At 40.9% G+C, this 20,603-nt stretch overlaps 2 protein-coding genes across 3 annotated transcripts in view; both read right to left on the bottom strand.

Moving 5' to 3' along the window:
- Positions 1-1,119: 1,119 nt before the first annotated feature.
- On the bottom strand, positions 1,120-13,147 carry ankle1 (ankyrin repeat and LEM domain containing 1). Its single transcript, XM_034711786.1, is given in 10 exon segments — positions 1,120-2,537; positions 2,884-3,016; positions 3,134-3,256; positions 3,258-3,297; positions 4,153-4,321; positions 4,578-6,965; positions 9,697-9,820; positions 10,044-10,149; positions 10,373-10,525; positions 12,729-13,147. Coding segments are annotated over 10 exon segments (3,468 nt in total). The 5' UTR covers positions 12,794-13,147; the 3' UTR covers positions 1,120-2,370.
- A 936-nt stretch (positions 13,148-14,083) lies between these two features.
- The window catches only part of LOC117832291 (intestinal-type alkaline phosphatase-like), an 18,318-nt gene continuing 11,798 nt past the window's right edge, over positions 14,084-20,603 (bottom strand). Inside the window, exons 1-9 of one of the 2 annotated variants that reach the window (XM_034711364.1) lie at positions 18,128-18,379; positions 17,720-17,894; positions 17,340-17,512; positions 17,106-17,231; positions 16,175-16,244; positions 15,671-15,805; positions 15,228-15,419; positions 15,033-15,146; positions 14,084-14,603 (exon numbers count right to left, since the gene is read on the bottom strand). In XM_034711364.1, coding sequence (XP_034567255.1) covers positions 14,332-14,603; positions 15,033-15,146; positions 15,228-15,419; positions 15,671-15,805; positions 16,175-16,244; positions 17,106-17,231; positions 17,340-17,512; positions 17,720-17,894; positions 18,128-18,241 — 1,371 coding nt within the window. In that variant the 5' untranslated portion in view covers positions 18,242-18,379 and the 3' untranslated portion in view covers positions 14,084-14,331. Of the gene's footprint in view, positions 14,604-15,032; positions 15,147-15,227; positions 15,420-15,670; positions 15,806-16,174; positions 16,245-17,105; positions 17,232-17,339; positions 17,513-17,719; positions 17,895-18,127; positions 18,380-20,603 lie in introns of those variants that run through there. The other variant, XM_034711373.1, reaches the window with a different exon arrangement.

Raw genomic sequence — 20,603 nt, 5'->3', positions numbered from 1 at the left:
AGTTCATATTTTATCTCTTTATTTGAATCCACCTCTGCTTTAATATTAACTGCACTGCAGCTTTAATAAAATATTTTTTTGTAATTTAGAAATTTGTTTTAGTGAAATGAATCAAACTTGAATGATTTTAATAAAATAAATAAATACATTACATTTTATGCTCTGTCACTTTAACACTAAGACACTTTTGGTCCTTTAAAAACATAAATAAATAAATAAAGTCACATAGGAGGGGTAGAGCCTTCTCTTTATAGTCTGGTGTAGTTTGGGTCAGTCTGTTAATGATTAAAAATCCCCAGTCTGCTAAAGCTCTGCTTCATGAAGTCAGAAATAAAAACCTGCACGGTGACTTAAATCAAGAATGAAAGTGTTGATCCTCTACAGAACCACAGCTGACCAGCAGATGTGAAAACAGAGCTGGAGAAACTGGAAAACCCCCGTTCAGTTTCATTTGTGCAACAAGCTGCAGCTTTAAATTCAGCCCTTTAATACATGTCAGATAAACTGTGCAGTATGATAAATATTGTTTTAAATATATTGCATTTTTTGACTTCCAGAGAGTCAAAGCTGTGCATGTGTGCAAATATCTGAATCAGATATGAAACCCAGCTCAGTAATTCAACGCTCGATCACATTCATAGTTTTAATTTTAAAAACCACGATGATGCTTGTAAGAAAAACATCGGCTCACCGCGAGAGAGGAGCTGCAGATCTGAGGAACTAAATGAGTCATGATAACAGTAATTGAAGACCATTGTTCCTGAATTAGACGTGCACCATTTAACACCAGCAGAAGTCAACTCTCAAAACAAGCTTCAGAGCGCCGAGGACACAGAGGAGGACTGAAGCATTATTTATCAGAGGTTCAGAGTTCATTTAAATCAATAAATGTTGGGACATTATTATTATTATTTCTTATAATAGATTTTGAATGTCTTAGAGATTAGAGATGTTAATATCATGAACCTCTTTGTAATATTTGTACCATTTTAAGAGGAATGAAAAACCTCTGCATAAATAAAATGAAGTATAAATTCAAGGACATAAACAATGACCTCCCTCGTCCACTAGAGGGCCTCCACACAGCAGAGCAGGAATAAACACAAAGAAACACTCGGCTCAGCTTCATCGTTTGTTTTACTACATTTACATGAGAGTGAAATAAAGGAGCAGAAAACAGCAGCAGCAACAACAAGAGACATTTATGATCACAACATAAAAACTAAAACAATTCTGCTACGCAGCAAATATCAGGTTTTAGTACGAGGGGGGAAGTTTGAGGATTATTTTAAGAGACGAATCAAACACATTTCAGGATTTCTGTTGTAAAAAAATAAATCTGTAAAATATGAAACACGTCTGGTTGTTAGTTTTAATGCTTCATGTGAGACATCAAGGTTACATGAAGACGTGCGTCACCCTGAGGAGAGAGGGAATGGAGTTAAAGCTCATGGTCCTGATCGACCTCTTCCACGTGGAGGTGACTTCAGTTTAAGATTTATTCCACCTCTAAAGGTTCATTTTACTGGCTTAGATAGTAATTCAGTTTATAATGGACAGATGAACTAACTCTGAGACTAACTAACAAAAAATAAGTGTTCTTTTTTCTATAATTACACATTTATATGAAACACACACCCAGCGCTCACTACAGGACGGACTTTGTAAACAGCTTCCCTGAAAGGTTTTTTTTAACAGCTGCAAAATAAAGAACTTCTTTTAATCACAATGTAAACAAATGGTATTATTTAAAGTATGAAAGTTTATAAATCTAGAGATTTGATCTCTGATTTATCTATAGTAATAATAATAATAATAATAAAGACATTTTTTTAAACACTACAAAAGTAGCACTCCAGTTTTGTCATCACTAAACTCCCTGCTCGTTTGGAAAGCACTTTATTTAAATCATTAAATGTTTAATGAGACATTAGATTATTTTTTTATCTAAAATGAAGTTAGGATGTGTTTGGATCAGTCTGGAAGAATAAAAAATAGATTTGGTTGCAGTGGAGATGAAAATGTGTCCTACAGGAGAGAAAGAAATGTTCTATACTCCTGACAGACATTCAGTCGCTCATCTCTGATTCCATCATGTTCATATAAACCTGTCTTCTTCCTGCTTTCACATTATATACTTGAGTAATTTTGAAAGAATGATTAAGTCTGCAAATGATCTAAACTGAGAAGTCTGAAGTTAAATGATGTGTGTATAAAAGTGTCTGAAAGATGGAGAGATCACAGATCAACACCAGAAAGACGAGTTAATGCTCTGAGGGGATCTGAATGCTGTGAAGCCGTCTGGGCCTCTTCAGTGGTTTTCCTTCCAGTGCTTCAAGTTGCTCTCCACACACCCACCAGTAGGGGGCGCTACTGTCTGATGTCAGCCGGTCTCAGCTGTCTCTCGCCCTCGGCCAGGAAGATCTGCATGGCTCTGTAGAGCAGGTGAACGCCAAGCTCCCTTTTCTTCTTCGCCTGCCAGTTCGACACCACGCCGTAGAAATCCCCTCGCTTCCGATTGGTCAGCATCTTCAACCCTGAGAGAAGCAGAGGATGAAGGAGGAGGAGGAGGAGGAGGAGGAGGAGGAGGAGGAGGAGGAGGAGGTTACTGACGTGACGTGAAATCAATGTTTGGCTTGTTGTGGTGTCTGGAGTTATTGATGGAAGTGGACAGACATGCCTCTTAAAGCACAATGTCAAAAGTGTGGTGGTGAAAAACTGAAGCCTCAGATAAGTAAGCAGGAAGTAGCAGAACTAGAACACTTTAAGTATTCACACAGAGAGTCTCCTGAGGATCAATCAGCTGTCAGAGAGATCTTATGATCAGTCCCCCCCTCTCTCTTCCTCCTCTCCTCCTCTCCTTCTCCTCCTCCTCGTACTCACCGATGGCCTCCACCATGCAGGCCTCTCTGGTGTACGCCTCCACCGGGATCACGTTCTGGAAACAGTGCAGAGAGATCACGCCCTGCTCTGCGGTCCACACCTGGAGGATGTGCTGCACCTTGGGGCACAGTTTCTGTCACACAGAGACGAAGAGTTAAAACTAAACTTCACAACTCATTCAGTTAAAAACACTCACGTGTGTGTGTGTGTGTCCGTCCGTGTGTGTGTGTTTGTGTGTGTTCTGAGTTACCTTGGAGGTCTTGTCCCCCTTGAAGTACTCTAAAGCCTCGTACAGGTGGCTGTACGGGCGGGAGCGTTTCCCTTTGCCCACGTAGAAGATGGAGTGGATGAAAGTCTGGAAACACTCGTGGGGGGGTCATGGTGTGGCTGCGGAACGGGAGGTTTTTGGTCACTCTGGAAGAGAGAAGAGAGAGAAGGGTTCAGCTTTTCTTACAGGAGTTTATAAAGAAGTCCATACTGCATCGAAGGTTTCTCAGCTTCCTTGTTATGAAGGCAAAGTTATAACTGTCTAAATGTTATAAGAAGTTCAATAAAACAACAGCCCTGAAGATAAAAACAACATAAGTCTAAGGCTGTTGCTTTAAACTCCAATCTCTACGGACAGTTTGTGATGTGGCACATGTTTTTACTTTCTAATCATCGCAAAATACTTGAAATTTACATCCCTAAAGTGAACAGAAACATATTTCAGACTCACAGTGTCCAGTTTTATACCTCCTTGTTCTTATTGAGAAACATGAGCATGTGTAGTCGGGAGAGCAAACGGATCAGGGTACAGAAGACCCGCTCAGACGGCTCTGATGTTACTCTGCAGACATACTAGTGCCAGTAGCATCAGAGCCGTCTCACCAGTCTCTTCCCTTTGTATCCAAACATGGGGAAATGTCCCCAACCTCAACCTTCATGTCCGTGTCTTTGCTGGCGGCATAGTTTTATATTCTCCCTTCCCAAAAAGCGCTCGAGCCTGGCACAGCACTGCGACCCCAGCTGAGTGTCTCAACTGTGCTCACCACCCTCAGCTGATTCGTATTGAGACATGCTTTAAACCCTTAAACTTCACTGATACCTGAATGTAATGTGAGACCACATGATGTTTGTTCAATGTGATAGAAAATCTGAGACAAAAAAGCACTAATAAGAATCTCATCACATCAGACAAACACTGGTCTCTGTTGTTCTTACTTCAAACCTACAAATAGAAACTGAAACAGACTTAAAACCACATTTTGAAGAAGGGGGACAGCAAACCTCGGGTCAAGCAGCAGGTAGTTGAAGCTGGACTTGATGATGCCCTCCCTCCACTTCCTGTTCTGATCCGGTTGGTCAAACTGCTGACACAGCGCCTGCTCGTCCGCCTGACAACCAGGCAGCTCGAAGGTCCTCAGAGCCCGGCACAGCTCGGGACTGTACCCTGAATCTTTGAGAATAAAGACATGAAGAGAGAGGACGTGTGAGTCAGTGTCAGTGATGATAAGTTCATTAACACGCCTCATTTCTTCACTGCTTCTCATCCACTCCACCCACAACAGCTTGATCATAAATAATGAGTTTCCTTCTCTGAGTTCATGCTTCATTATAAACTGATTTTACAGCCACTTCTTTCTGACTGCTTTAAAGACGTTTAAATTAAAACATGAAGAGAGGAAGTGATCTTAAAGAGTCACATGTGTTACCTGGATGTGTCTGCTCTGACTGCTTCTGTGGTCGAGGTGATTCTGACTTTGACTCCTGTATCAGGCGGCAGAGTCTCTTCATGTACGTGGGTCTGGTTCTGCTGCTAATGGGACCAGGACTCTCCCCCAGCTCCAGCAGCCTGGACCTCAGCTCCTTGTCGGTGATCCCTCGGGTCTCCTGCAGCAAACTCTCCTCTTCCTTTTTCTCCTTCGGCAGCATCACCTCAGGCTTTTGGTTCTCCTTCCCGCTGCTCTCCGTCGTGTCCGTGTTCATGGAGCGCCAGTCGTAGAGTATGGTCTCGTCGCTGCTGCTGCTGGCGGTGGTGGTGCTCATGCTGGAGCTGAGGGAGGTGTTCGCTGTAGGCGGGACGTGGATCTCGATCAGCTTGTGGCCCTGTTCGGTGTCAGTGTAGAGGTACTCCACCGGTTCGTCTAGATCCTGAATGAGCGGTCGCCCTCCAGGCGTGTAAGACAGACTGGCCAGGTGCTGCGGCCTGCGGCAGTTCGACAGCCGGCTCATGCTGTACCTCGGGGTGCACCCGGTTCCTGGAGTGCATGTTAGGTCAGAGTCCTCCCTGGACCTCCTTGGGGAGAAATAGCTGGAGCTAGAGGAGGAGGACACGGACTCCGGCTGGGAGCTGCAGTCCTCAGTGACCCAGGCATCGTCAGCTTTACTCACAGTGTCTTTCTTCGTCGCTGCCTCGTCTGTACTCGTCAGATCATCTGTTAGAAAGTCTTCCCCTCCTGCTAGACCCTGACCCTGCATGGCGAGGATTATCTCTGCGAGGTTTCTCTCGTAACAGTCTGTTGAAGAGTTTTGATCTTCCTCCAGCATGACCGTGTCTGACAGAGTCTGTGATTCAGAAACAGAGTCAGCGATGCTCTTAGAGAGGATGATGGTGTCAGCTTGGCTGTTGCTAACGCTTGAACCAGGTCTGAGGGTGCTGGACTGAGTGTCCTGTGAGTCAGGAAACCACGAGTCTCCTTCTGGGTGTGACGGTGTGTAACGGGGCGTGCATGGTGAGTAGTAAAAGTCCTCTCTGCTCTGAGATCTGGGCGTCTGGCGGCGCGTTCGGACCGGCGTGGGGAGGGTTTCCTCGAACAGGGACGTGGTGGAGAGGAGACTCTCCGGGTTTGTGCTGGTTCTCATGGAGCAGCGGCTCAGCCTGGAGCGAGTCCGGCCTGTCACGAAAGGACTCGGGGTGAACGGAGGAACAAAGTCTTCCTGTAGAGCTTCAGCTGCAACGTCTGCCACTAGCTGCTCGACTCCACCTTCACCTGCAGCGTCCACGAGAACACCACATCCCTCTTTCACACCGTTTCCTGCTGCATCCAGCTCCCTCTGCAGACCTGGTAAACACTTCACAGTCTCTGGTTCTGGACCTGATTTAAATTCAGTTCGAACAGGTGAGTGATTCTCAGAGTTCTGAGTCTCGTTGTCAGACTCAGCCCCGACAGAAACCTCCTCCTCTGCGGGGAACATCGAGTGTCTGGGGTGCAGAGAGGCCTCCAGAGCACTGGTGTAGTGGTCGCTCTCACAGCTGCTGTAATGACTGCTTCCACTGCTGCTGCTGCCGACATGATCACAGGCTGGCTGTTCTGGTGCTCTCACCTGAGCCTCTTCTTCATCCTCACCCTCCTCCTCATCATCACTTTGTCCCAAAACACAGTGACTGATGACCGTCTTCTCCATCTCCTCCTCCGTGCTCTCACTGCTCTCCCGGGAGAATACATAAACATGATCGGGCGACGTGACATCGATGCCCTGCTTCTGTAAAACGGTGGCCATGCGGTCCACATCCAGGAAGTCTGAGTAATCAGACAGGTCAAAGGTGAAGTCCCTGGAGCACTGGGTGATATCAGCAGCAGGCGGCTGTTTGGGAGACTCTGGCCTGAAAACAGGGAAATATTCGTCCACGTCTCTGAAGCTCACGCTCTTGCGGCTCGCTCGCCTGCAGGGGAACGCTGGGAGGGTGTCTCTCCTGGAGGGGGAGATTCTGCTTTCCCCTGCGGCAGCTTCTTCGTTTGCTTTTGATGTGAACACAACATCGTCACCAAAAATATCATCCTCCTTCAGGATGGGCAGGGCGACTGCAGGTCCAGCTGCAGACATGCGAGTGCTCGACAGTAAGGAGTGACCTTCAGAGGCTAAATGTGAAGAGAGGTCGCCCCATCTCTGATGCCTGTTAGAGTCCAGATCAGAGAGTCTGGGGTGGGGGACTCCTCTGCAGCTCGGCCGCCCGTTAATGTGAGACATGTTGAAAAAGGATGACCGCCTGGTGCTGCTCAAGGCGGCCTCGCCAAAGTCACTTATCATGGAGGAGTTGGACGTGAAGCTGTAGTCTGATTCAGGGTAGCTGGACAGGTCTGTTTGGTCTGAGTACACGGCTGTGAAGACAAGAAGAGAGACGTGTTCTCGTTTTATGAAAGATAAACCACGAGAGATTGTGAGAAGATGTAGTGGCTCATTTGATCTGGTCTTTATACACAGCCAGACAATCTAGCAGATGATCTCTGTTTCTCTAATTACAAATTAGATTTATGTTTTATTTTTATATATTTATTTATGTGTTATTACATTTATTTTTCTAATATTCTTGTTTGAAATTCTTGTTCTGTACACCTTCTTGTTTGCTGCTGTAACTCCATGAATTTCCCCATTGTGGGACGAATAAAGGAGTATCTTATCTTATCTTAAATACAACATGTATTTAGATTTACTTGGCAGATGAGTGTAAGGTTCAGGTTTTGTGCCATTTTTGCCCTTCAATCATTTTCAACTTCATGGATCAATGCAGGAGTTACTCTCTGACTCTGAATGCTGCAAACTCTTCTATTGTTTTTGGGCTTTCTATATTTTTTTCAACATTTTTTTAAATAAATTTTTCATAGTCCATCTAAAAAATTTTTTTTAAACAATTTAAAAATGCAGACTCATTAAAGGGAAATAAATTGAGAAGTATATAAAATAAAAAATATAAAAAAATAAATAGGAATAATCCTGACAGCAAGTTAAAGAAAATTACAACTTAATAAAAATAATAAATAACAAAATAAGTAAATAAAAGATCTCTCCCTTTTGTTCATTCATAAAGTACGCCGGGCTCTGTGCTGAGTGATTGGTCAGAGGTTCTTTTAAAATGACCTCCCCTTTATTCTTTAAGATGTAACTACACTGCTTCAGTCTTAAAGTGTCATGTAAGATTTGCTTGAACAAATTAAAGTTGGAGGTCTTTGCTGACTCCAATTAAGCAGAATGCATTTCTTTGCTGCTGCTGCTAAGATCTGCAGATATCAGATCCAGCACGTTGTTCTGTACTGAAACATTCAGCTTGTGTACTTCCCTCCAAAACCACATCTCAGTTACTGTACTGAGGTTTGGGGAAACACCTATAAAAGCTCACTACAACCACCGTCAGTCCTACAGAATAGAGCCATCAGAAGAGTTCACAATGTTGATTTCTGTGAGCACACAAATTCATCGTTCCTCAAATCCAAAATATTGAAATGATTTGACTTCGTGGATTTTAAAACTGCACAAATTGTGTGTAAGGCAAGGAAAAATCTCCTTCCAGGGAATATTCAAAGATTGTTCTTTTACAGAGAGGGGGGTTATAACTTCAGAGGGAAGTTAAAGGGGACATATCACGCTTTTTTCATCAACATATATTGGTCTAAGAGGTCCCCAAAACATGTCTTTAAAGTTTATGCTCAAAAAAACACTTTGAAATCAGATTTTGGCCTGCCTGAAAAACCCTCTTCTTCATTCCTCATCAGAACAGTCTGTTTTCTCTCTGACCACGCCCCCTCAGGAAGTGGATGTGCCTCGGCTCTCCAGCACGTTGATCTAATGTTTACATGTTGGCTGAATATACACGGCTGCTCAGAGATCACGTTACTTCAAGGCGCCTGCAGCAGGACCTTTCTGAACCATTGGTCACAGATTTAGTGTTTCTTGTTGTTTTATTTGTCAGCATGTCGACGTGTATCTTGGTACACAGCTACCAACATGTAGCTATGTGGCTATGCTAACTAGCGCTAGCACTTTTCCATGAAAACTAAAAATCCTCCACTAGATCTTCAAATCTGCAGACGTGGGGAGTCAAAGCGACCTTTGTGTTTATTAAGACAGCCTACAACTAGCATGCCTCCCTCCTAAGCTCCTTGTTAGCACACATGTGTGCAGGGAATGAAAAACGAAGGAGGGGTTGAGTTGTATTTTATACAGTCTATGGGCTGAACAAGCTCCGAGCTCTGACTTCCTGTTACAGACCGGATGGCGTTGTGACGTATGAAAAACACTGAAAACTGAAACGGCTGGTTTCAGCACACATTTACAGAAAGGTGGAGAAATCAGAACAGGGGCAGAATGGATTATTTTCATTCTCGGGGGGTTTGTAGACAGGGACACAGATTTCAGGTAGAGAACCATTAAAAAGTCCATTTTGCATGATATGTCACCTTTAAGATTAAAGATGGTGAGTGTTTGGACCACATGGAGAAGTTTCTGTATTTCAATCTGTGAAGTAAAACTGTGGAACAGTCTCAATATGGAGCTACAGCAATGTCTGAACATAATCCAGTTGAAGAAGAGGAATAAAGAAATGATTATCATGAGGTACAAGGAGGAAGACAAGTGTTGAGAATCACGAGGGGTTTACTTTTGATTGACGTGTAAATATGAAGATTTGGATTGTGGGAGTGCACGAGTATAATGCCAGATAATAGTGAATAAAGGGGGAGGATTAGATAAGTTTTCACTTCTTCCTACTCCTTTTCACACATGTAAAGCAAAATGTTTCAGTGCTTGCTAATATTCATTTTGTTTCTTTTGTATAACCATTTTTTTCTTGTATGTTTGTATAACTATTTCTTCTTTTCTAACATGAACATTGCTTTCTATATTTTAAGACATGTAAGGAACTACAGTGAACACTAACTGCAGCATGATCTTGGCACAATAAGTCAGACATTTGACTGGACGGATAAATAACGCTGTACTCACAGGAACTCTCTTCTCTTTTAGGGCATTTCTAAAAATTGTACAAACTTATCTGGATGTATTAAAGTGTTATATATCAGTGATGTTGTCCCAAACTAATCAAAGAGACTCTCTTACAGTATTGGAACTGAGGAAACTCATCGTCCTCCGTGTCCACTGAGCTGGCCTGGTACTCCTGAAGGAGCAGAGCACATTTTCGATTCTCCTGCTGCTCTGCAAGCTGCCTCGGCGTGTTCCCTTCCTGCGATGAATGAAAGAGATAACAGGCGTTCACGATCAAGTATTCTAAATCCCACACAGTAGATTTCTTGTTATGGTGCAAGGGTCTGTGTCTCAGTTTTAAATCAACATGTAAGACTTCACTCAAATGATTATGCATGTGTTTTTATGAATGCATTATTTTGATTAGCTTCACTGTCTGCCCCCTGCTGGATGCACTTCTCATGAGACAGCACAGTTCTTACATTATCTTTACTGTTGGGGTTTCCTCCGTTCATTAACAGCAGCTTTAGATTCTGATAACATCCCCACAGAGCAGCGATGTGAAGAGGAGTCAGACCGTCTGAAGACCTGAGAGGAAACAAAAACACACAGATTCACATACATACTCTATAAATCATCATCACTGTGCTTTCATTCTGACAGCGTCTCATGCCTCTGCTTTTATGAATAAAATATCATAGTTTGCCAAAAATGAAAGCTTCAGCACGAAGGATTTTATGCAGCCTTCAGATTAAATTTAAACGACATGTTAAAGAGGTTTCCATCAAACGTTAGGAGGTGTTTTATTTACCTGACATTGGGGTCAGCTCCGTACTGTAGCAGCATCTTCAAGCAGCTTGTGTTCTTCTCAGTCTCTTTTCCTACAGCCAGGTGTATTGCTGCCACTCCTTTACTTCCCACCAGGTGAGGGCACGCACCTTCGGACAGGAACAGCTGCACAGATCTACAAAGACACATCTGTTAGACTCAGACAGCTGTTTTGCATTGAACATAAATTGATTTATTTTGAGGGGCTATATGTTGGTTTTGTGATGAATATAATTGTGCACTTGAGGTATTACACCTGAAAGCAAATTTTTATCTAAAGGCCCTGTTGTAATATTATGTTTTATTATTATTGTCAATGGTTTTCTTTTATTCACTCCTTGTTATTATTTGTTTTACTGTTTTAATTGTTTTTAGTTGGTTCACTTTTACTCAGCTCTTCTTGTCTTGCTAGTTCAATATCTCTCCCTCTCACTCTTCATTAATTCATTATTGTTGTTTTTTATGATTTAAAGCACTTTGTAACATCTGTTTTTATAAGTGCTATATAAATAAACTTTATTATTATCATTCTTATTACCAGATAACCAGAATATTTATGTGTTTACTCTGCATTCTTAGGCCATAAGAGTCCTCAACCCAACTCATCTAATCTTTATTTATACAGCACCTTTCATACATACATACATACAATACTTAAAAATGAAATAATTATGATAAAATCAGAGAAGTATCAGAAAAATCATATAAAATAAAATAATGTCAGAAGAATAAAATAAATTAAATAAGTATCAGAAAACTAATCTTAAATAATTATTATAAAATCAGACAAATACCAGAAAAAAAATAATTTGTATGTATATATATATGTATGTATGTATGTGTATATACCACAGGCCACAGACTCCAGATCCATAACATCCCTGCTCTGTCTGTCACACTCCATCATCCCATCCTGAACTCTCTCCTGACTGCTGCTGGCATTATAATGTATAATATAATATAATTATCTTGCTATATTATATTTTGTTCAATTACATTACTATTCTAAGTACAACCCATGGTCATATTACATACAAATATTCTTCTATTTATTGCTTAATTTGTCATTACCAACCATAATCACACCATGTCAACCTGTCACTACTGAAACATTTTTTAATACTGCCTGTAATTACTGCTATTTAATTTAAATTCCATTTGTAACATTGTATATATCTAAATTGTATTCTAGCTTTATTTATCTATTTTTATTTTACTTATTTTTTATTTTATTTTTATTTTTATTTTATTTTATTATTTTTTTTATGTTATGTTATTTTGTTTTATTTTTATTTTTTATTATTTTTATCTTATTTTGTACTTATTGAAACTTCTTTCTTGATTGTACTTATGTCTGGGTTGCTGTAACAACTGAATTTCCCCCCCGGGGGATCAATAAAGTAATATCCTATCCTATCCTATCCTATGTGTATATGTAGATAGACTTTCTTACTTGGTTATTATTTTCTTTTTTTCTTTTCTTTTATCAAGCTGTCTTTTTAACTATATCATGAAGTTTACATGCTGTATAAAATGTTATGCCTTATTTATTGTAAAAAAGATACACATAAATTATGAAATTTGCAGTTGTATGAACATTATCTCTTTTGGCCTATGTTTTTATTTTTTTTTCTCCTCTATTCTTTTGCCTGCTTTTATATATTTTTTTATTTTATTTTATTATTTAACTTTATTTATGTGCGAAGAGATGTAGGGGGTTAAAGGGAAGTTAAAAAAATTATTTTTTTTGTGAATTTTTTGCACTCAAAAAGAAAAGAATAAAAATAATATTGAAAAAAATAAATAAATACCAGAAAAACAAAAATACTAACATCAATAAAATAAAATCAGATAAATACCTGAACAATAATTATAAAATAACATATAATATGTCAAGATAGTGTCAAATAAAACAAATAAAAATGATGTAAACAATGATCATAATGGTAACAATGCAGTCCAATCCTTGTAGGTGGTTTGTGCACACATAGAACAATTTAGTTCATGTTATAACTTAGTAGCTAAACTACTTTAACATTTAGGACTTATTAAAGTCCACTAACCACCTTATATTAAGGGAAACCATGAACACTTCAAAACTGTATATATTGTGTTTACTTCATCATCGAGCAGCTGCACACGTGTGCAAGTTTTAGCCTCCAGCACAATAATAAACATGTAGTGTGTTAAATTATAACTGAACATACTCAATACTTCATGAATGACTGAAGGAGATAATTAAATAAAGCAGACTCAGATCATTAAAGGAGTCCCTCTCTGCCTGTGACATGTTGTCAACATCAGACATGTCCGGACAAAGCCAGGAGGCTGATCCTCACCTGGGCTCTCCATCCTTCACTGCTTTACACAGCTGACTCTCCAGTCTCCTCGTCCTTCTCTCCATGATCACTGTTGTTCTTTAATATATATTAAATGAAGTCCTTTATCAGCGTCCTCTGGTTCAACCCATCCCCAACGAGATCCCTGAGACAAACTATGAATAAGTTATAACTGCGGCTAACAAGCTAAGCTAACAACGACTACAGGAACACTCCATAACCCGCACCGACTTCTTCTTCATATCCGGGGAGAAACAGTCCATATGTGTGTGTATGTGTGATCCTTTGTTGCCAATGAGCAGTTGTTTGTCCACAGAGTGTTTGTTTTCGAGGAACGAAACAGCTTTGTTATTAAATTTCCCTCCAAACACAGAAACCAGCCTACTTCCGGGGGATCAGCAGGAAGTCCCGCCCACGCGTGTGTACGATTGGACAGCGCTTTAATTTCATCCAATCAGGAAAGACTTTGGGAAACATGCGTTAGGGGTGTACAGGGTATTATATTATATTATATTATATTATATTATATTATATTATATTATATTATATTATATTATATTATATTATATTATATTATATTATATTATATCATATTATATTATATTATATAACAGTCTATGATTATACCATATTATTATTTTAATCATTGCTTTAACATTTATTTATCTTATTTAATTATTTATATATGTATTTCTTGTATTAAACTGATCTTGTTAACGCTACATTTTTTTTAACATTTCTCTCCACTATTACCTATTTTTATTGATTTTACTGTGTTGATTTTATTTTATTTTTAAGTATTTTATTTATAATCATGGCTTTTTTCATTTTACCATTGCTGTTGTTTTCTGTCTCTCTGTTATTCTGTGAAGCACTTTGGGCTGCATGTTTATACATATGAAAGGTGCTAAATAAATAAAGTTGAGTTGAGAGTTGAGGGTACTGTTAAAGGCTTGTTTCAACCAAAACTCGACCAAGCCAGTTTCTGCTGAACTGTGATACTTATCACCTCTGTCCCTTTCTTTTATTTTAAAAGCCATGCCCTTAAATTTAACAAAGGTTGATCCTGCTTTTTCATTTCAAAGCCTGAGTCAATTTCGTCCCTCTAATCTGTGGTTTTAAAAGTCAAGTATTTCCTTTGTTTTGGTTAATATCACTGTTACAGCTTGGAAAAGATGCATACTTTGGTCTAATATGATATGATGAAGTTAATCTGAAGCTAAGCTAAACTAAAGCAGATTAAGAAAGCCTCAAAGACTCAAATCCTATCAATAAATATTGTCCTCTTATAAATAACAGCATGAAATCTGAAGTATTAAATATTATTGAATCCAACATTTTTAGGAAATCAGTACTTTATTCACAATATTTACAAAAAATCACAAACATATTAGCACATAAATAAACATAGGAGTGATAATAACACTTTTCAGAATAAGAGGAAATTACTTCAAATGGCAGTGATCTTAAAGTTGTGCAACTATACAGCTCTCACATTCCTCACAGGGAGTACAGCATGAAGCGTGATTATTTTTCAACTAAAAAAGTCAGACAGCACAAGTTTTCCCAAGGTCAGGACAAGAATCCCCCAGAGGCTGTCATCTTAGACGGAGCAGAGGGAGAGGAGGAGGAGGCCCAGAAGGAGGAGCAGCAGGCTGGGGTGGATGGATGCAGCGTGGCTGGGTGGGGGCAGTTTGCAGTCCTCGTAAGGCTCCAGGCAGGAAGCATAAGCCATAACGTGGGCGATGTAGCTCTGCTCCTGGACGCCGTGGAAGAGATGGGACATGGGGCCTTTAGCAAAGATGGCTACGTCCTCTATACCGTGAGTCTCTGAGTCCAGAGGGACGGGAGCCTGCTGAAGGTAATCATTCCCCGCTGAGGAAGAAAGGGACAGAGGAGCATGAAATGAGCTCTCTGAAAAACATCATGTAGACTTTGTGTATACAGAGGACCTGTTAAAAAAAGACACCCTGCAGAATAATGGACTCCAATACTCTATACATCTTTTCACCTCCTTTCTTTGGTGTTAGATTTCCTTAACTCCAGATTACTTAAAGCTCATTTTGCACACCTGAGGGATAAAATTCAGTAACTGGTCAATCTTTGGTGAAAAGATCTTTGTATGAAGACAGCATCTGGGGCATTAGATTTCCTGTATGATGTGTGGGTGGAGGTTGTATTTCTTCTAACTTCTTTATGTGACATTGAACTGTTCTCTCTCCTTCACAGCAGGTTCCATGTTGCACCACTAGGTGGAGCTACTTCATTACAAGGTCTAATCAAGGCTCCTCCATGAACACTCACATGAGACGGTTTCATTCACATCAGGACGGGTTCCATTAATCTGGTATCCTGGTCCGTTCCCGTACACAGCCATGGTGAAGCGTTTGTTATCTTTAGCTATCGAGCGAGACACACCTGAAAATCACAGGACACATTAACACCTTTTTATCACCCTCTGATAAGCTGACATGAAAGTACTGAATGTGTCAGATGTACCTAGAACAGAGTTTCCTCTGGCAGAGCCTCCTCCAAAAGCAAAGACGTGGGAGTGATCCGCAGTGACCACTGAGAGAGTGTCCAGCTCACTGGTCAGTTCAGCCGCTCGCCCGATGGACCGGTCAAACTCCACTGTCTCATGGAGAGCTTTTTTAGCCTGTCCTCCATGATGAGCGTGATCGATTCTCCCGCTTAAGGCCCAAAAGAAAGTTGTTTCCAGTAAACATCAAGAGTGCATCCTTTTTTATAGAATTGAGTCTATTTTTATGAGTCTTATGTAAAATAAAGTGACCAGAACTTCAAATTCTGCAGAAATAACTTTGAATTTGTGATTTCTTAAAACTAGTTTAAGGTGTAAAAGAGACAGACTGACATTTCAACATAGATCAAGAGGTTTTCTTTTTGCTGTCTGGGGAAAAACTGCAGCAAACAATTACACTTATCTTCAACAAAGAGGAAAAATCCCTTTGGATTTCTGCTGAGTATTCTAATTGCTTTCTCCACCATCTCAGTCAGGGAGGGGTCCATGGTGGGATCACGCTCCAGCTCGTAGCGGCAGTCTTTGGGCTCAAAGAGACCTAAAGTCAGAGACAGAGAGAGAGGACACCGTGGAGGTTTAAAGATGAACAAAACAGGAAACAAAAACAGAAAGAATAAATGTGAGAGTCTGGGAGGAAAAGAAGATAGTTTTAGGCTTTTTATTCACTTCCTGTTTGGCTGCTTCTCTTCTTCCAAAGGACTGTTCAGATTATTTATGCACTAAATGTTGATCATTGAGTCTGATCATCAGAAGTGTTACTCATTAATTAAAGTCAAGGTCAAGTCAATCATTAAAGTAGAGAGTGGAGATAATAATTGACTGAGATCTTCATTAATGTCAGTGTATTCAGAGAGGGTAAACTTTAATGTTTTGTTGATCTGTTGGTAAACTGAGCAGCTCCTCTTACCCATCAGGAAGTCTGTGTTCGCCGGGTTGACAGCATCAAATTCAGCTTTGTTCCAAACATATTTAGCGTTCTGTTTGAAGTAGATGTGGAGAAAAGATGTGAATTTAATCAAGTGTACGGAAGAGGATTAGAGCCACCAGGGAAATAAAAAAAGAGAGTGAGTTTATAAAGTTGTAGTTTTTTGAGAAACAACTAAAAAATATCGAGTTTTTAAAGACGTAAATCTGTGAGAAATCAAACTCGAACATTTGAGTTTATAAAGTCACACATTTACAAGAAAACTTTAAATTTGCAGATTGTTAACAAGCTGCCCTTTGCCCATTTCACTGCATCATGGACCCACTGACAGCCTTATCAAACTGTGCTTCCTACTTGGACTCAGCAATAAGGAGATACTTCATATTAGCCCAGAATCATCTCATCATTACAAACATCCGGACTTTGAAAAGACATTGCTGTTTATTGGGGCTGTTCAGAAGAAAGCAGCACACTGATCTGGAGGAGCTGATTGCAGTTATCCAACAAGAAATTCACCTCAGCGGACAGATGCAAGGATATAGATTCTATGTGTCTTTTCAAAGTCTGGATGTTTATAATATTGTGATGATCCTGGTCTAGAATCAGTAGTATCTCCTTATAGCCAGTAGTCCAAGTAGGAAGCAGAATGTGATAAGGCTGTCAGTGGGTCCATGATGCAGTGAAATGGGCAAAGGGCAGCTTGTTAACAATCTGCAAATTCTAAGTTTTCTTGTAAATGTGTGACTTTATAAACTCAAAAATGTCAAGTTTGATTTCTCACAGATTGACTTCTTTAAAACTCGAAATTTTGAGTTTTTTCTTGGAAATTCAGTTTTTTTTATTCCTCTGGTGGCCTTCATCCTTTTCCATACAAATTAAAGGAGATGTTGTGAATGTTGAGATCCACCTTTACCTTTTTGTTCTTCATCCACTCTGAAACAAGGTTCCTTCCATCAGTCCTGTTTCCTTCATCAGACGAATACTCCGGGTCCTTCATGGTGTTGGGGAACATGTACTTACGACCTCCACCCAGAATGACCTAGAAGCACGGACACAGACAACCCTGCTTTCAAATCCCTGCTGTGTTGATTCTAAAGTATCTCATTGAGGATCATCAGTCAGGTAGAGGAAGCAAAGGAAAGCTTACATCTATCTCTGTGTTGTAAACCAGCTGGTGAGCGATGTCAAGGCAGCCATTTTCAACGGCCTCCGGGGTGAGGTCAGAGTCGCTGTACCAGCCTCGATCGGGTGTGTGAGCGTAGTTTGCAGCAGGAGAGGCGTGCTGCACTCGAGTGGTGGTGACGATCCCCACCGACTTTCCTACGAGACGCAGAGACAGAACGAGGACGTGTTTTACTGCGCAGAGTTTGAACGTCATCAACATGGACTCATCAGAGCTGATCCAGCTGATGTTTGTGTTGACATGTCTGCAGGAACCACTGTCAGCTCTCACTCATGCATGCTCCTTCTGCTGCACAGACACATTAGTGAGGCAGATCAACATCCCTCCTCTCAGGACAGACCTACCTGCCAGCTTAGCACGCCTCAGAACCGATGTTACTTCATGCCCTTTGGAAGCGTTGCAGTTGTTCCTCGGGGCGGCGGCAGTGACACCCAGGGTGCCGTAGTTGGCCTTCACACCACATAAGTACGCTGTTGCTGTGCCTGCACTGTCTGGCATCTGCTGGTCCACGTTGTATGTCTGCAGGGGACGAGAACTAACACACATTAGCATCAATCATGTGGTGCATTCTGCAGGTATCCATATGACTGATTTTTAAAGAGTTAAGGTTCTTGGAGTACATAAGGTTTTCATGCCTATGCCTCCCACTGTGCATCCTTCTTTCACTACAATGATCAGTCAGTCCTAAATATTCATACTAATGTGTGGATCTGTGCATATAAACATGAACATGTCAGTCAGAGTCAGCTGACCTTCGAAAGCGCCACGTTAGGAAAGGTATCCATGACCAGACTGCCCTCCTCTCCAGATCTTCCAGCCAGCTGTCCTTTGAGGATCCGTGCAGCAGTCACCGTCGTGATCCCCATACCTGTGAGCAGGTGGGAACACACCTGAGCGTTAGGTCACATCTGTCAGAGCGGCACAGAGCTGCCTTTGTGTTCCCCAAACCTCATAAGAGTCAGCTGATGTGAGAGTTTAGAGGGCGGTGAATGATGTGGAAGTTATGTATGATGAAAAATGGAGTGTGCAAAGAAAATATGGACTTCTGAGACAAGTTATTATCTAGAATGTGATGCACCAAACACGTCAAGTACAACATATAATATCTGTATTTTATTCCTCCCTTCATGGTGTTTGAAAACAGAACCTCCCTCACGTTTATCTGAAAAAGACAGGTCAGGGATGCAAATAAACAAAACATCAATCTTTATTTATAAAGCACCAAATCACTATCCTCAGACTCTTTCCAAACAGAGCCGGTCTAGACCGTACTCTATGTTCTATTACTAACAAAGACCCAACATCAAGACCGGATCAGATCCAGTCCCATCTTCCAGACAGGACTCAGTCTGATCTCATCTTAATCCACCATGAGCAGAGCACTTTGCAGCATTTAGCAAGTTACAGTGGCAAGGACAAACTTCCTTTAACAGGCAGAAACCTCCAGCAGGACCAGACTCATGTTAGACACACATCTGCTGAGACCGTGTTGGAGAGAGGGATAGAGGGAGGTGCACATCGACTTCATGGGACAGGTTGCCATCAAATACTGTTTTGCATGTTGATCAGTGTGCAGGATTCTTGTAATTTCATATTTTGCATGATGTCTCAGGACTCCTTTTCATCTATTTGACCCCCAGATTAAACATGTTGTTAAAATCTTGAAAGGTGTTTGCACGGTGTCATCATTATCGCTAAGAACATTAGCGTTACAACAGGCCGAATATCGCCAAACACTTCCTCATGGTGATCACTCTCGGGAGATAACTTTGGTTATGATTCAGAGCTTCATAAATAAGATTCGACGGACTGATTGATTGAACTTTGCAGAGTGATTAGATATCATCATTAATCAATCCCAGACGCTGATAACATCTCTGACCTGCTGCTATCAGCACGTGTTTCTGTTGGAGTGAAGGTGGCTGTAACCATTAACTCATCAGACAGATTTTAATGATGTCTTAATAAAGCGGAGCTGCAGAGCTTAGATCAGGACTTCAGGAGTGAGTGATAACTTTATCTGACTGTGGGGTCAGAGGTCATGGCTAACAGATCACCCCATATACTGGTAATGGTCCATTGTTCATTTTATTATCACACTGCATCATAAAACAGACTAAATCCGATTAAAGAGCATTAAAGGAGAGGTAAAGAAGAGAGAGTTAAAGGAGGCTGAAAGAGTCTGAAGCGTTCGCTGCATCGTGGCCTCATGTGAACTCTTTGCACCTTTTTTTGGTGTTCAGATTAAAGAAACATCTCCACGCACAGCGTCTGTGGTTTATCCTCAGCTCACTTTGTTATGCTTGGCTTTCCATGCAGTAGTAACTGCTGGTGATCACATGTCAGCATCCATCTCCCTCTACCCATAACCCCCTGCTTCTCGGGGTCACTGATGCATACTCTCTTTCCCTTTTGGTGAGCTTCACCACGAGATGCCTCTGAGATCCTACGGCTTCTTCTCACCCCGACCAACCGGCTAGAAGATTTGGAAACAAAACTCATCTCTGCCGGGAAACGAGTCTAACCGCCTCTCCTCCAGACTCACCGTCCCCCAGGAACAGGATGATGTTCTTGGCTTGGTGGGAGTTACGGGGAACATTCAGGGCGTCGTGAAGAGCCTGCCTCCCCCGGTTGTTCCAGTAGCTGGCATGAAGCTCGTCCTCTATCAGAGAGGGAAGTAAAACATCATCCAACACCAGAATTAGATACTTAAAGGCACTTTAATACATTTTTAAAAGTCAGTAAATTATCCAGGGGGCGCTTTCTTGTTTGATTCAGGTGTGTGAACATAGAGTCTTACACAGGTACCAATAAAAAGTGCAGTAAACATCAACAAGTTGTTAAAAAGGTGACATAATTTTCCTGTTCTAATATTAAAAAAAGCCTGAAAAGATATCTTGTGAATTCATGTGACAGAAGAGGCCGATTATGTGACCTTGTTTTGGTTTTAAATGAATGAAAATGTTTGTTCTGTTTCACCTCTGATGATCACTTTTAGAGTATTTGTAGATTAAACTACTAAAACAGAGGAAATAATAAAGTGAAATACATTCTCCCTCTAACTTTTGACATCCTCAGGTTGAGAGTTTTAAAGGTTTTGTTCTTTAAGTATGACATGTCTTAGTGTTGTCCTTGAATCCCAGTTGCGTAACATTAAACATGACGCCTGAGAGTAATCATGCATAGTCTCAGGAGACTCAATCACAGCAGTGTAAAGGTGACCTTACC

Source organism: Notolabrus celidotus, chromosome 2 (genome assembly GCF_009762535.1).
Source record: "Notolabrus celidotus isolate fNotCel1 chromosome 2, fNotCel1.pri, whole genome shotgun sequence".
In the NCBI taxonomy this organism is placed as follows: Eukaryota; Metazoa; Chordata; class Actinopteri; order Labriformes; family Labridae; genus Notolabrus; species Notolabrus celidotus.
The sequence above is the reverse complement of the archived record's forward strand: the minus strand, read 5'-3'. Positions and strand labels throughout refer to the sequence as shown.